This window comes from Neofelis nebulosa, chromosome 2 (assembly GCF_028018385.1).
Source record: "Neofelis nebulosa isolate mNeoNeb1 chromosome 2, mNeoNeb1.pri, whole genome shotgun sequence".
Taxonomy (NCBI): domain Eukaryota; kingdom Metazoa; phylum Chordata; class Mammalia; order Carnivora; family Felidae; genus Neofelis; species Neofelis nebulosa.
In genome coordinates, this window is record NC_080783.1 from 128,780,753 (window position 1) to 128,792,997 (window position 12,245).

Consider the following 12,245-nt stretch of genomic DNA (forward strand, 5'->3'; position numbering starts at 1 on the left):
AGTCTTTTGTTCGAAATGCTCATTTTAGGGGACAAAAAGGATAGTGGTACTAATATCCCTATCCTATCAGAGTATCTATTCTAAAATTGTTTTAGTGTCTATCTACAACAGAATCAACTATCTCATGAATCCCTTGATGTTGGCAAATGAACTTAAGCTTATCCAACTCTTCGCAATGGTTTAAAGATCTTAATACCATTGCGAATCCATTTCAGTGCCATAGTTTCACCTGATTAAATAGGTATTTTTGCTGCTATTTCTTATATGAAGGAGATGTTAACAACATGTTTTGAGGGTTGTAGTTCATTAAGCCAACTACAATGTTGTCTCAGTTCTTGTGTGTTGATAATTTGGAAAGAGATTTTCACTTTATGAAGATAAGAACTATAAGAGCTGCCATCTTATGACTCATTGAAATTATTTAAGGAATCTTTTGGAGCCCCCAAAATGGCCATATGAAATGGATAGCATTATCATACGGATAAAGAATCTAAGGCTGTGTGTCCGTGGACACAGAAAACTAAACTGTTGGGATTTGAACTCAGATTTTCTGGTTTCAAATCATCAACTCTTGATTTTACAATGCCAGGTCCCTTGAAGCCTACACACCTTCTAAGTAATAGGGAAATCTCATTGAGATTTGAAATGTACTTGCACTATCTACAACATGACTGGCTAATCCATATGTGGATAATGCAGAATTGATTGTGTATTATCTTCATTAACATTTGTAGGCAGTTGTCCATGATGTCAAAATAAGTTATTATTTGAGTAGGTTGAATTCATACTAGATTTCATACTGTGTTTCCAGGCAACTCTCCTCCCCCCCCCAAAAAAAAACCCCACAGAAACTTGTGTTTATATGCCTTTGGAAATTACAATGACTGGAAACACTTGGAAGAAAACTTTTGCCCTGTATATACACATAAGGAGAGTAGGGAACCAGAGTGTATTGTCACCAATGTTCCGGAGACTTATGGTTATTGTAACCCTGTTATTAAATACACAGTGGGATGCCTGGCTGGCGCAAGTCGGTAGAGCATGGGACTCTTGATCTGAGGGTTGTGAGTTCAGGCCCCACGTTGAGATTACTTTTTAAATATGATAATCATGAGATTCATTTCATGTTCACCAGTTATCAAATCCTGATAGAAAATGCCACTGAAAAATCCTATCACAACTTCTATTTATTCAAATCTAACAAACTTACTGAGTACTTACTTCCTATGTGCCAAGTAATAATGTATTAGGCATTGGGAATAGAGCTGTGAAAACAGTATGGTCTGTGCTCCCATGAAGCTTCTCGTGGGGAGAACTAGCCACAGCATTCCCTTTAATTCTGTGTAGGTTCGGGGCGCCTGGGTGGCTCAGTCGGTTGGGCGTCCGACTTCGGCTCAGGTCACGATCTCACGGTCCGTGAGTTCGAGCCCCGCGTGGGGCTCTGGGCTGATGGCTCAGAGCCTGGAGCCTGTTTCCGATTCTGTGTCTCCCTCTCTCTCTGCCCCTCCCCCATTCATGCTGTATCTCTCTCTGTCTCAAAAATAAATAAAACGTTAAAAAAAAATTTAATTCTGTGTAGGTTCATGCACAAAGTGTGCCGCTTTAGGGAGAGGTGAGAGTTGTGTCTCTGAATCATGGGTATTGTTTAAGGGAAAATAGATCGTAGCATATCTCCCATAGCCTCAGCTTACACTGTGTTCCTCCTTACTGCCCAGGCAGTGTTACTTGTACCTTATACAATTGGTGAGGCAGTAAGTTTCATACCCTCTATAGCTCAAACTTTAGAATTCTTAAAAGGATTTCAGCATTCTTGAAAGAGATGGAACTTTGTGGGGTTTTTTTTGTAGAACTTTAAAACTTTCTACAACACTTCTTGTGTTCAATTTAAACAGAACCAGAAATAATCTCACTAGGAAAAGCGATAGTTTTGTGATGTGTAACTTTTCTATTCATCTTTCTGCTATAGAATGTATCTTGGAAGAAAGTACAGTTTTGAGATAAGTAATCTATATATTTTAGTCCTACAAATAAGGTAAGATCTTCTGTGCAGTATTTCACAAGGGAGATAAAGTGCAACCTCTGTATTTAGTGCCTGTGTCAGACAAAAGTAAAATACCAGAACAGTTTATTCACTCAAAACACTTCCTCAGTGCCATATGCAAAATGCCATGTCCCCAGAAGCTGGTAGAGTTAGAGGAAGGAAATATATATTTTGTAAGCATATGGTAACTAAAAGCAATATATTCAAAAGTGAAGGTGCACATAATTACAATTTACTACTTAGTTTAAAAGTGGATTTAGTAATTTCTCCAGGAGATGGCACTGTTGAGTTGGCTTTTTTCCTTTCAGGGCTGTAAGACAATAGACCATTCATCTTTGTGTCACCCAAACAAAGAAATATTCCTCTATAGCCCCTCTTCTTCCCCAGCTAATCACATGCTGCTGGAACTGACTGTCTTGTGATCTACTCCATAGTTGGCATAGATTAAAAAATAATCTGTATTTTAAAAAATAATCTGACACATGGTAATTAACAGAAAAGAACAAATTGTACACCGGTTTTCATGGAGCTTTGTCATTTCAGCAGCTGAGAACTTGGAAGACTATTCCAGTGATTTCACCACCCTGCTCAGATGCCATTCAAAAATTATTTTTCACTTCTCAGGCCTTATGGTTGTTGGGAAAAAAATGTAAATTTGTAAATCTTTTTGCTTGCAAATTAACATGAATAGGATTTTAATGTAAACATTGGGTTGGGTGCATTGCACCATTTTGCTCTACAGTGAATATTATATTCTCATTTGGGTTTACGTCCAGTTTATAGTTAAAAGTAGTTTTTAGTGGCTTTATCTGGGTGTAACATTTTGCAGACTTTGTATCTATTTGTACATTTTCTACTGAACAATTTCTGGCATTCTGAAGGGACGGAGCCAGTAAAGATTAAAAACTGGTTTTACCTGCGCTGCATGTTCTAAAAGTTAAGTGTGCAGTTTCTTCAGTACAGGAAACAGCATGGGGGTTTTATTGATTAAAGGCAGGGTGCTGATTTAGGGGGCATTATACACTGAAAACCAAACTTGTGCAATGCACTCACCGCAGGGTTACGGCACTTTGGTAAAGACAACATGCACCTATGAAATGATTGTCTAAAGTAAGCACTGGGTAATTCTCTTGCCCCGTTTACCTGCCCCTGATTCTAAGCTACTTTGTAACTCTGGGGGAACCAATGAGCAATTCTACCTTTGGCCTAACTCCCTGAAGAAGAAGAAAGTGAGTGAGACCATACATGGTGGAGGACTCTTCTTCAAGCTTGCATGAGTCACGGATGTCCTGATGTCTATCTGCCTCCGTAGGACTAGCCCACACAATTCACATTTACCTCTTTTGGCAGCAAGAAGGCTGCTACATTAGACAATGAGTGCTCCAGTACGCGAGGGTTAAAAACCTGAAGCACCGGTTAATGACGAAGCCCCCTTTTTCCAGCTGAGCGAGCTCAGGGATTCCCTTAAGAGATTTTCCAGGCGCTGCCGCAATGAAAGGAATTTTAAGGGTGTCTGTGGGGAAGACGGGGGAATAACCTAGTCCCCAACCTGGGGTTCCAGAGTGGGGCCGGGCGCCAAGAGCGGGGGGCTACGCGGGAGGGGTGGGGGAAGCTCCTACGCTAACTCTGGAAGTCCGGCCCCGGAGACGCCGGGCGATGGGGGGGATGACCTCAGCCGTCTCTGCTACGTTCCAGCCAATCAGTCCCGCATCTTGGCATCCGAATCCAGGACCCCCGAAGCCGGAGGCGACGCGAGCCAATGAGGAGTGGGCCGGGGAAGAAGGACAGGCGGCCAGCCTATGGGGGCGGAGAGGCCCGGCTGCGCGTATCCAAGGAGCGCGGGGCTCCGACTCGGGGGTGTGGCGCGGCGCCGGCGGGGGTGGGCGGGCGCGCCGGGCGGCAGGTGTCGGCGGCGTCGGCATTCGGCGGCGATGGAGCGGCCCCGGGGAGCTGCGGACGGCCTCTCGCGCTGGCCCCACGGCCTCGGCCTCCACCTCCTCCTCCTCCTGCAGCTGCTGCCGCCGGCGACCCTCGGCCAGGACCGTCTGGACGCGCCGCCGCCGCCCGCTGCGCCGCTGTCGCGCTGGTCCGGCCCCGTCGGGGTGAGCTGGGGGCTGCGCGCGGCCGCGCCCGGGGGCCCGGTTCCCCGCGGCGGCCGTTGGCGCCGCAGCGCGCTCGACGAGGACGAGGACTGCGGCCGGGTCCGGGACTTCGTCGCCAAGCTGGCCAACAACACGCACCAGGTGAGCGGGCGCCGGGCCCGGGTGCCGCCCGGACTGCGAGGTGCCGCCCCCGGGCCCCGGCGGCCGCCTGCCCCGCCCGCGCAGCCCGCCCCTCTTTCTCTGTCCGCGCTCCTCGCGTCTCCGCCGGGGAGACCCGGGCCGCTCGCCTGGCCGCGGCCCCGAAACTGCGGCGGGCGGAGTCCGGCCCGGGAGCGGCCCGCGGGACGCCGCGGCCCGCGCGGCTGTGTTTCGTCACAGGGGAGGCAGCGTTCGACTTTCACGGCATTCTTTTTTTTTTTTTAAGTTGTCAAAATCTCTTGTGCGTCGCTGTTTTTGCGTCTGTGTAAATAATTAGGATCCAGTAGCTCTATAACCCACTAGGCAACTGGAGGAATAATTATCTCTTAAGTGCTTGGAGAAGTTGGGCTGCGCAGAAGCAAAGGTGTGCCCTCGCTGGGTCAGTACTTTCAGGGTGGGTAGGCGGGTGTTCAGAAATCCCACGGCAGTTCCTAGGTTACTGTGTGTATTTTAATAGGCAAAGGAACAAGTTTGGAAGTAGGATGACAGTATATATGTGATCTCTCTTACGCCTTCACGTTTGACCTTCTATCCTGGCTTTGGACTCTGACCAGGATGTCTTCATCCTGTTGTTAACAAGATTTCCAACAGTTAGGACGCACGTTGCAGATACTCTCCTTTGCGCTAGGTCCTAGTCAACAACTTTAGAAATTATAGCATTTCAGGCCCTGGGGACAAGCCCCTCAACCTTTGTACACTACTGGCCTGACAAAGCCCATTGTTAAGAAGGTCCTGGCTCCTTGCTGCAGTGCAACATGGGCATCTTCCTCTTGTTTTTCTAGAACTAACAGTTTAATTGTTGTTACCCATATTTGCACAATGTATTCTCAATTTAATATGTTCTTTGTTATAGCTCTTGCTCTTTCAAAGAGAGTTGCATGGGGGGACAGAGATGAGTGGCTAACTGCACTTGTCCATGTATAGCCACGTTCCCTGTCAGCCAGATCTCAGTCTCCCCCTGAACTATCATTCTCCCTCTGCCTGGACTATACTTGTTACCTGTGCAGAATTCTCAGATCTGCACTCCCCCCTCCCCCTAGGGCAACTGCAGTCAGGGCACAAGCAGTCAGGGGTAGCCGGGTAGCCCCACGTAAGGCATTCCAGGCAGGAGCTGTGGAAAGGTGGTGAAACTAGTGCTGACGGGTGGGACTGGTTGGATGCAGATTGGGTGGAGTGAGTACCGGGAAGACTTCCTGTTTGTGGAGGAAGAAATAATGTTGTAGACTTCCATCTCACAGTGGGGTGTTGAGAAAGGCCTTGCAGTACCGAAGCTGAACTTACAACAGGACCACTTCCTTCCTGGAGTCAGCTGGACACAGCATTCTTACTCCATATTTGATTCTTCTCTTGCTGGTTGACCTACCTAATTTAGGACCTGCTGCTCCTCCTGGATTTATTCCTGCAGAACCTTCCCTGATTGGCTTGACTTGATACGTCATTTGTAAACTATTGATTTTTAAAGCTAGAGGTTGAAAAAACTGGCTCAGGGGATTCTTAGGCCAAATGTACTCAAGAGCAGGTCTTGAAATCTGGTTCTTTGAGGTCCATATGAAAAGAAACTTCCCTCTGTTTCTCTCATTTTATTTAGCTACTGTTTCCAGTGTTTTGTTTTTTAGCTTTTTTTCTTAGTCTTTCAGTGACCTAATTTTAAATAGCTCTTTTTGCACTTGTTCATCGTCCATGATCTCTTCTTCAGAGATCCCATCCTATTTATAACATGTATATGTGGCCAGAGTGAAGCTGTTGTTAATATTCTTCACCTTAGACATGGTTGAGTAAAGCAGTTCTTAGAGGTCCACCTCCTTTTTTTTTTTTTTAATTTTAATGTTTAATTGAGAGAGAGAGAGAGAGAGAGAGAGAGAGAGAGAAGCAGCACGAGTGGAGGAGGGGCAGAGAGAGGGAGACACAGAATCCGAAACAGGCTCCAGGCTCTGAGCTGTCCGCACAGAGCCCTACGCAGGGCTCGAACTCACGAACCGTGAGATCATGACCTGAGCCACACTATAAATAGTGTGAGATAAAAGTATCAGCAGGACAAAACAACTTTTTTTTATCAGGGATATTGTATACTTTTGTACAGCTGGGAAAGTGCCATTTAGAGTAGTTTTTCGTAAGATGACAGGATTCACTTCCCAAGGAAAATCAGAAGTTCTTGGTTCTCTTCTTATTTGCTAAAATGTGCTGTTCGTGTTAGACCACATTAATCCATACAGTCAGTATATGAGAATGCCCTAAAAATGTTCAAGGTGTGCTGAATGATACCAGGAAAAGATAATTCAGACTGGACAATGAAAAGCCTCAGAAGGGTTTAGCAGATCTCCTGGACCTATGGTTTGTTTGGCTTGTGAGAATATGTTGGTGTTTCATCTTCCTTAAAAAGCAAGGTAGTCCTAAACCATGATAGCACTTTTCTGTTCTGGTTTAGGAGACCTGTACCCTAATGACCTGAAACTCGGGCTCAATAAATACCCTTTTTGCCTCTAACCCAAAACTGTTTTCACACCACCCTTTTTACTGATTCTTTCCTTTAAGTGCTTGGAATGCTCATGACATGTATAACCTTTGTACATGAGAGAAATTGAGCAAGCATAGATTTTATTAATGTTGGTTGCTAAGTTGGATTGCTTCAAAACATTCCTCCTATAAGTAGCCCTTTGAGGTTAGGCATGAAAACTGTCTTAAAGAAACAGATGAAATGCCTTGGCCGGAGTTACGGCGGTTGCTGACATAATTTCCTTCTCATTCCTGGGTTCAGACCATTTGATAATTTCCTTAAAACTTTCAAAAGTTATGATTAAAAGCCAGAAAACTGCTTCTCCTTCTCTGTCCTCCCTCTGCTGCTGTCATTAACTACTTCTTTACACATAACTTCCCAACTTCTACCCCAACATCAAAGCATCTGGTTTCTTAAGTAAACAGGCCCTGTGGAGAGACTGTGTTGTGTGTATGTCAGCTCTGAGAAGAATGTGTGTGTGTGCTTGCTGGTGCTGGCAAGGCTGAGTCCAGGCTGACAGGACTGAATGTGCCTATTGGAGGTTCAAGGAGCTGCCACTTCTAGCCTGTCGTGGATCTTTGTAACACCCGGAAATCTGAAGGTCAGTGCCTTTAGCTCCCCTGCAACTTTCTAAGTGCCTCACTTATTCCAACATTCAGCCTCTCTTCATACTACCTTCCCCGGCATTCCCAGCCACACCCTCAAGTTAATCTTCTCTTGAGTCCTGTTCCACCCATTTGTTTGGGGGTCAAAGAATAGGAATTCTGCAGGATTTCCTTCTTGGTCCTGGTTGAGCAGAATGAGCAAAATCCTCATGGGATTCTACTCCCATGCAGTATACTAATCAGAACTTTAACCCCTAATGGCTGTTAACATGCCGTATGCATTGGGGATTTCAGTTACAAGTATCAGCAGATTCGATGAAGTATATTTATCTGGGGAAAGGTTAGTTAGTCCTCATCTGAAGGTTGGCTGGGGTGAGGGTAGACAGCTACCCAGGCAGGACAAGTGGCTGAGAGGGAATGCAGCGTGACAATTAGGTAAGTTCTCTGCTGACTCAAATATTTGGCTCTGTGCCTAGTGATTTTTAATTAGAAATCTGAGTCTCTTGTCTGTTTGTGGAAATAATTGGGAGAAGGCTCATGTTCTGGTCAATTTCTAATGGTTATTTTCTTTCTGTAATGATAATAATAATAGGCTCTCCATCCTGCTGTTTTGATCTGATCTTTCGTGTCATGTTCACGGAGGCTATTAGCAGCTTCTTCTGCACTCTGCCGATTTCTAATCGGCTCCTGCCAGCAAGCATTGGATTCTCAGTGGGTGACTGCAGAGACTGTGCTCCCCGACTTTGTCCTACTTGGCCTGTTATCCTTGTGTGATCATCACATCAGGCCAATGCTTAACACTGAGTGGTAGTGGTCAGTAGGAGTAATGTCTGCTCCTCTCCCTCCCTTTCTGTGCACCCCGACCCCTCAAGTTCTGTCTCTACAGAAAGTGAACTGTGTTTTAAGACTGAAGAAATGACGTTCAAATGTTTTAGGTGATTAGAAGCTAATATTAGCGTACACAAAACTATCAAATTTAACATCTAATTTTAAAATACAGCTTTTTAAGGAAAAGGTGCTATGATAGTAGCTCCAAAAATATTTTGAAATAGATAGTGCATTTGTAAATTTCCAAAAAAAATTTTCAGTTGCCTTCTTATCCTTTTGTAACCAGTGTTTCTTTTGCATCTTTTACTCTTTTTTAAAAATTTGGTGAAAATTGATTGGGACGCCTGGGTGGCTCAGTCGATTAGGCATCCAACTCTTGGTTTGGCTCAGGTCATGATCTCACAGTTTGTGGGTTTGAGCCCCGAGTTGGGCTCTGTTCTGGCAGTGCAGAGCCTGCTTGGGATTCTCTCTCTCCCTCTCTCTCTCTCTTTCTCTGCCCCTCCTCCACTTGCTCACTCTTGTTCTCTCTCTCTCTCTCTCAAAATAAATAAACATTTTTTAAAGTTTGGTGAAAATTTGTTCTTTCCCATTGTCTAGGTAGCCATGTCACTGATCTTTATGTAGATGGGTTTGAGGAATAAAATGAGCCTTGAGGAACATGCTAGTCAATTTCAGTCAGTTTTAGACAGGTTTTGTATTGTTCTAATAGTGACTGCAATCAAAGCTGGGCTAGTAATATATATCTTTGAGCTAGCTGGGTTGAATGGATCTTCACGACAGACCCTTCAAATCTGTGGAGGTTTTTAAGTGAATGCTGGGCATGTAGAGGGTTTTTTTTCTGTTGTTCTTTTTTTTTTTTTTTTTTTTTTTAAAGATTGAGGCTATTTTCCCTACTCTACTCTCAACCCTAGTCTCAGGAAACCACAGTAAAAACAGAATCTTCCATTCAGAGCCTGTGGTGTTTTGCTGAGAAAGTTTTCTGTGACTGTAGTTTATTTTCTGTTTTGCATTTCGCTTTCTAGCCCTCAATTCCTCATCTACAACATGAGAAATTTTGGATTAGATTTAAAATGTCTAAAAAAATTCTGATTCATATGGAAGAGGAGGAGGCCAGAGGTTGTGATCACAAATGTTTATTGCTTGATTCCAAATTTAGAAGCAAATTGCGGCTGATCTGCTTCACAGTTGAACTTGAACATAGCCTGGGATTTCACATCTGGGGGTAATTTGTTACCACCTCCAGAGCTTACTTCACTGAAATACCAGTGTTGTTAAAGATAGCAGGAGTATTTTTTTTTTCATATAATTATGAAAGACCTTTGACTTGTTTATTTTTTGGGTAGTACTTTATCATTCTTTGTTGCCTGAAGAATCTAATGCTAAGCAAATACTAACCAAAGCTTTTGGATAGTCCAAAAGCAAACCCAGTAAATATATAATAGTAAATTTGTTTTTTCTCCTTCCCTACAGTACTTTGCCAAAACTGGGGCTTTTTTTTTTTTTTTTTTTTTTTTTTGTCCTGACTGTTTGTGTTTGAAAACAGATGGCCAGGGGGCCTGGGTGGCTCAGTCAGTTAAGTGTCCTACTTTGGCTCAGGTCATGATCTCATGGTTTGTGAGGTCAAGCCCCATATCGGGCTGTCTGCTGTCAGCACAGAGCTCACTTCGTATCCTCTGTCCCCCTCTCTCTCTGCCCCTCCCCTGCTCTCTCCCTCTCTCTTTCTCTTTCAAAAATAAATAAATTAATAAAAAGATTGTCAGCTTACCATTAGTATACTCAGCCCTGTGCTAGTTAGAAATGTATGTGTGATTAATTGACTTGATTTTTTTCATCAGAAGAAATGTATGTTTTTTTCCCTTCTAGGGCTTGAGTACTATCTCTCTCTTATTTGCTTTTGTTAAGAGTTTTGTTCTTCCTGTATTACCTAAGAAACTAAGTTCTAGTATTGTACTTAAGCCAATTTGTAAGTCTGTTCAACAGTAAGATGACCCTGAAGAATCAAGAGAATTGAACTGGGAAGAAAAATTTTGATGAACCTCATGCTTCCCAGACAAGATAACTCAATCAGATGTCTATCTGGTACATACTATTTGTCAAAGGGATTCAAATTACAGATATGTTGTATACAAAATTCAAGAGAGATCTCAATACCCAGATTTGAGACCTTGTTCTGCTGCTTTATAGCTATGTGATTCATGGACAGTCACTTAACTTCTATGACCTTTATAAGTTTTTAAACTAGATAAGCAGCTTTAGGATTATTTGGAGGGTCAAATATGAAGTTCTATCAAAATGTTTTGTTAAACGTATTATGTGGGTGTCATTCATTTAAGCACTTACTAAACTGTATAGTGGAGTTCAGGCCTGTGCATCATCACAGGTAAACATTAAAGATATCCTCATTGGTGCTACTTTAAGGGTTTAGGTGTTCAGAGATGGCTTGATGAGAGTTTGGAAGAATTTTTGAAGAAGGCTTGACCACTACAGTGCGGTTGTCTGGGAAGGCCTCCTAGATGAAGAGAGAAGCAAGGTATGGAGGTGATTATTAAGGAGATCTGTAAAGGCATGATGGAGGGAAATCCAAGATATGCTCAGGGAATGGTCAATGGAAAGATGAGGAGTATGTCTAAGCTTTCCAGAAGAACATATAGAAAAGTCAAAAAAGGTAGCTCTTGGGCAGGGATGAGAAGAGGAAAGAGAGGGGATGTCTGGGCAGGGAATTTTGTGTTGGGACTTATATCTTTTAGTGCTAGAGAGGGGGCTAGAGGTGGAGAAACCAGAGGTGGAAATGGGGAGCCAAGAAGAGTTATCCTTTTTAGAAGTTGACCATTGCTGTGGTCTTGAAGAATGCATCCAACAGGAGAATGGAATAGAGGGCAGTACAGACCACCTTTTATACTTGAAGTGCTGAAAGTTCTAAGGAACACTCCTGGACTCCTGGACCTTATTGGAGGAGGATGTGAGCCAAGGCATGAGAAACCCAGGAGGTATAAGACGAAGCCGAGGAACAGATTTCTCTGTTCTGAACATTTGTGAACAAGCATAAGGGTGAAATCTTGCTGATAATGTGCTAAACAGTTTGAATCATAGATTGTTAGGCTAATTAGCTGGTCATATCTCTTTTACTGATGAGGCTAAATTACTTGCATGTGGGCCAAGAACTGAGAGTAGAACACAGATGTCCCAACGTGGTGCTACATTTGGAAGTGTTTCATAGAGACGTTTTAAATCAATGTGTTTGCTTTAGGGATAAGGCAAGGTTATAGACCCCTGATGTAAGTCATATAGTTATGAATTCTTCTCTGCTCCTTAAGGTCATTGTACCCTCAGCAGAACTCAATTAGCCTTTTTATTTTTTATTTTATATTTATTTTTGAGGACAGAGACAATGTGAGTGGGAGAGGGGCAGAGAGAGAGGCAGAGAGAGAATCCCAAGCCAGTTCCGCGCTTACAGCACAGAGCCCAACATAGGTCTTGAACTCATGAAACTGTGAGACAATGACCTGAGCCAAAACCAAGAGTTGGATACTTGACTAACTGAGCCACCCAGGCACCTGTCAGCCTTTTTAAACCTCAGTTTCCCATCATATAAAATGGAGCATTATCAGAGGCTTTGAAGAGAAAATGTTTTGAACACCTTGAAGTACCATATATGTGTTATTTATGTCATTTCTTAATAAGCCTGTTGATCTGTTCTTGAGACCACAGGCCCGAATGTCAACCAAATGATCCTGATAAATACCAACTCCAGGGGAACACGTGCATAAGCGGAGATACATGAGATGAGGTGGTTTTATCACTTGGCAGGGTTGGGTGACAGGCTTGGGCGGGGGTGGCAAGAAGGAAAGTGAGTCAAGATTGGCAGAAATATGAGAAGCGTATGTGTTCTTTTTATAACCTTCATGATTACATCAAAATTTTAACTTGTTAATATGATCGACAGTTTTTTGAGGCAGTGGTTAGGAGGGAACATGATC

At 43.6% G+C, this 12,245-nt stretch overlaps 1 protein-coding gene across 2 annotated transcripts in view; it reads left to right on the plus strand.

Annotated features, from left to right (window-relative positions):
• Nucleotides 1-3,919: 3,919 nt before the first annotated feature.
• Nucleotides 3,920-12,245, plus strand: part of SORT1 (sortilin 1) — a 67,969-nt gene continuing 59,643 nt past the window's right edge. For both annotated transcript variants that reach the window (XM_058716300.1, XM_058716301.1), the window contains exon 1: nt 3,920-4,284. In XM_058716300.1, coding sequence (XP_058572283.1) covers nt 3,973-4,284 — 312 coding nt within the window. In that variant the 5' untranslated portion in view covers nt 3,920-3,972. The remainder of the gene's footprint in view (nt 4,285-12,245) is intronic.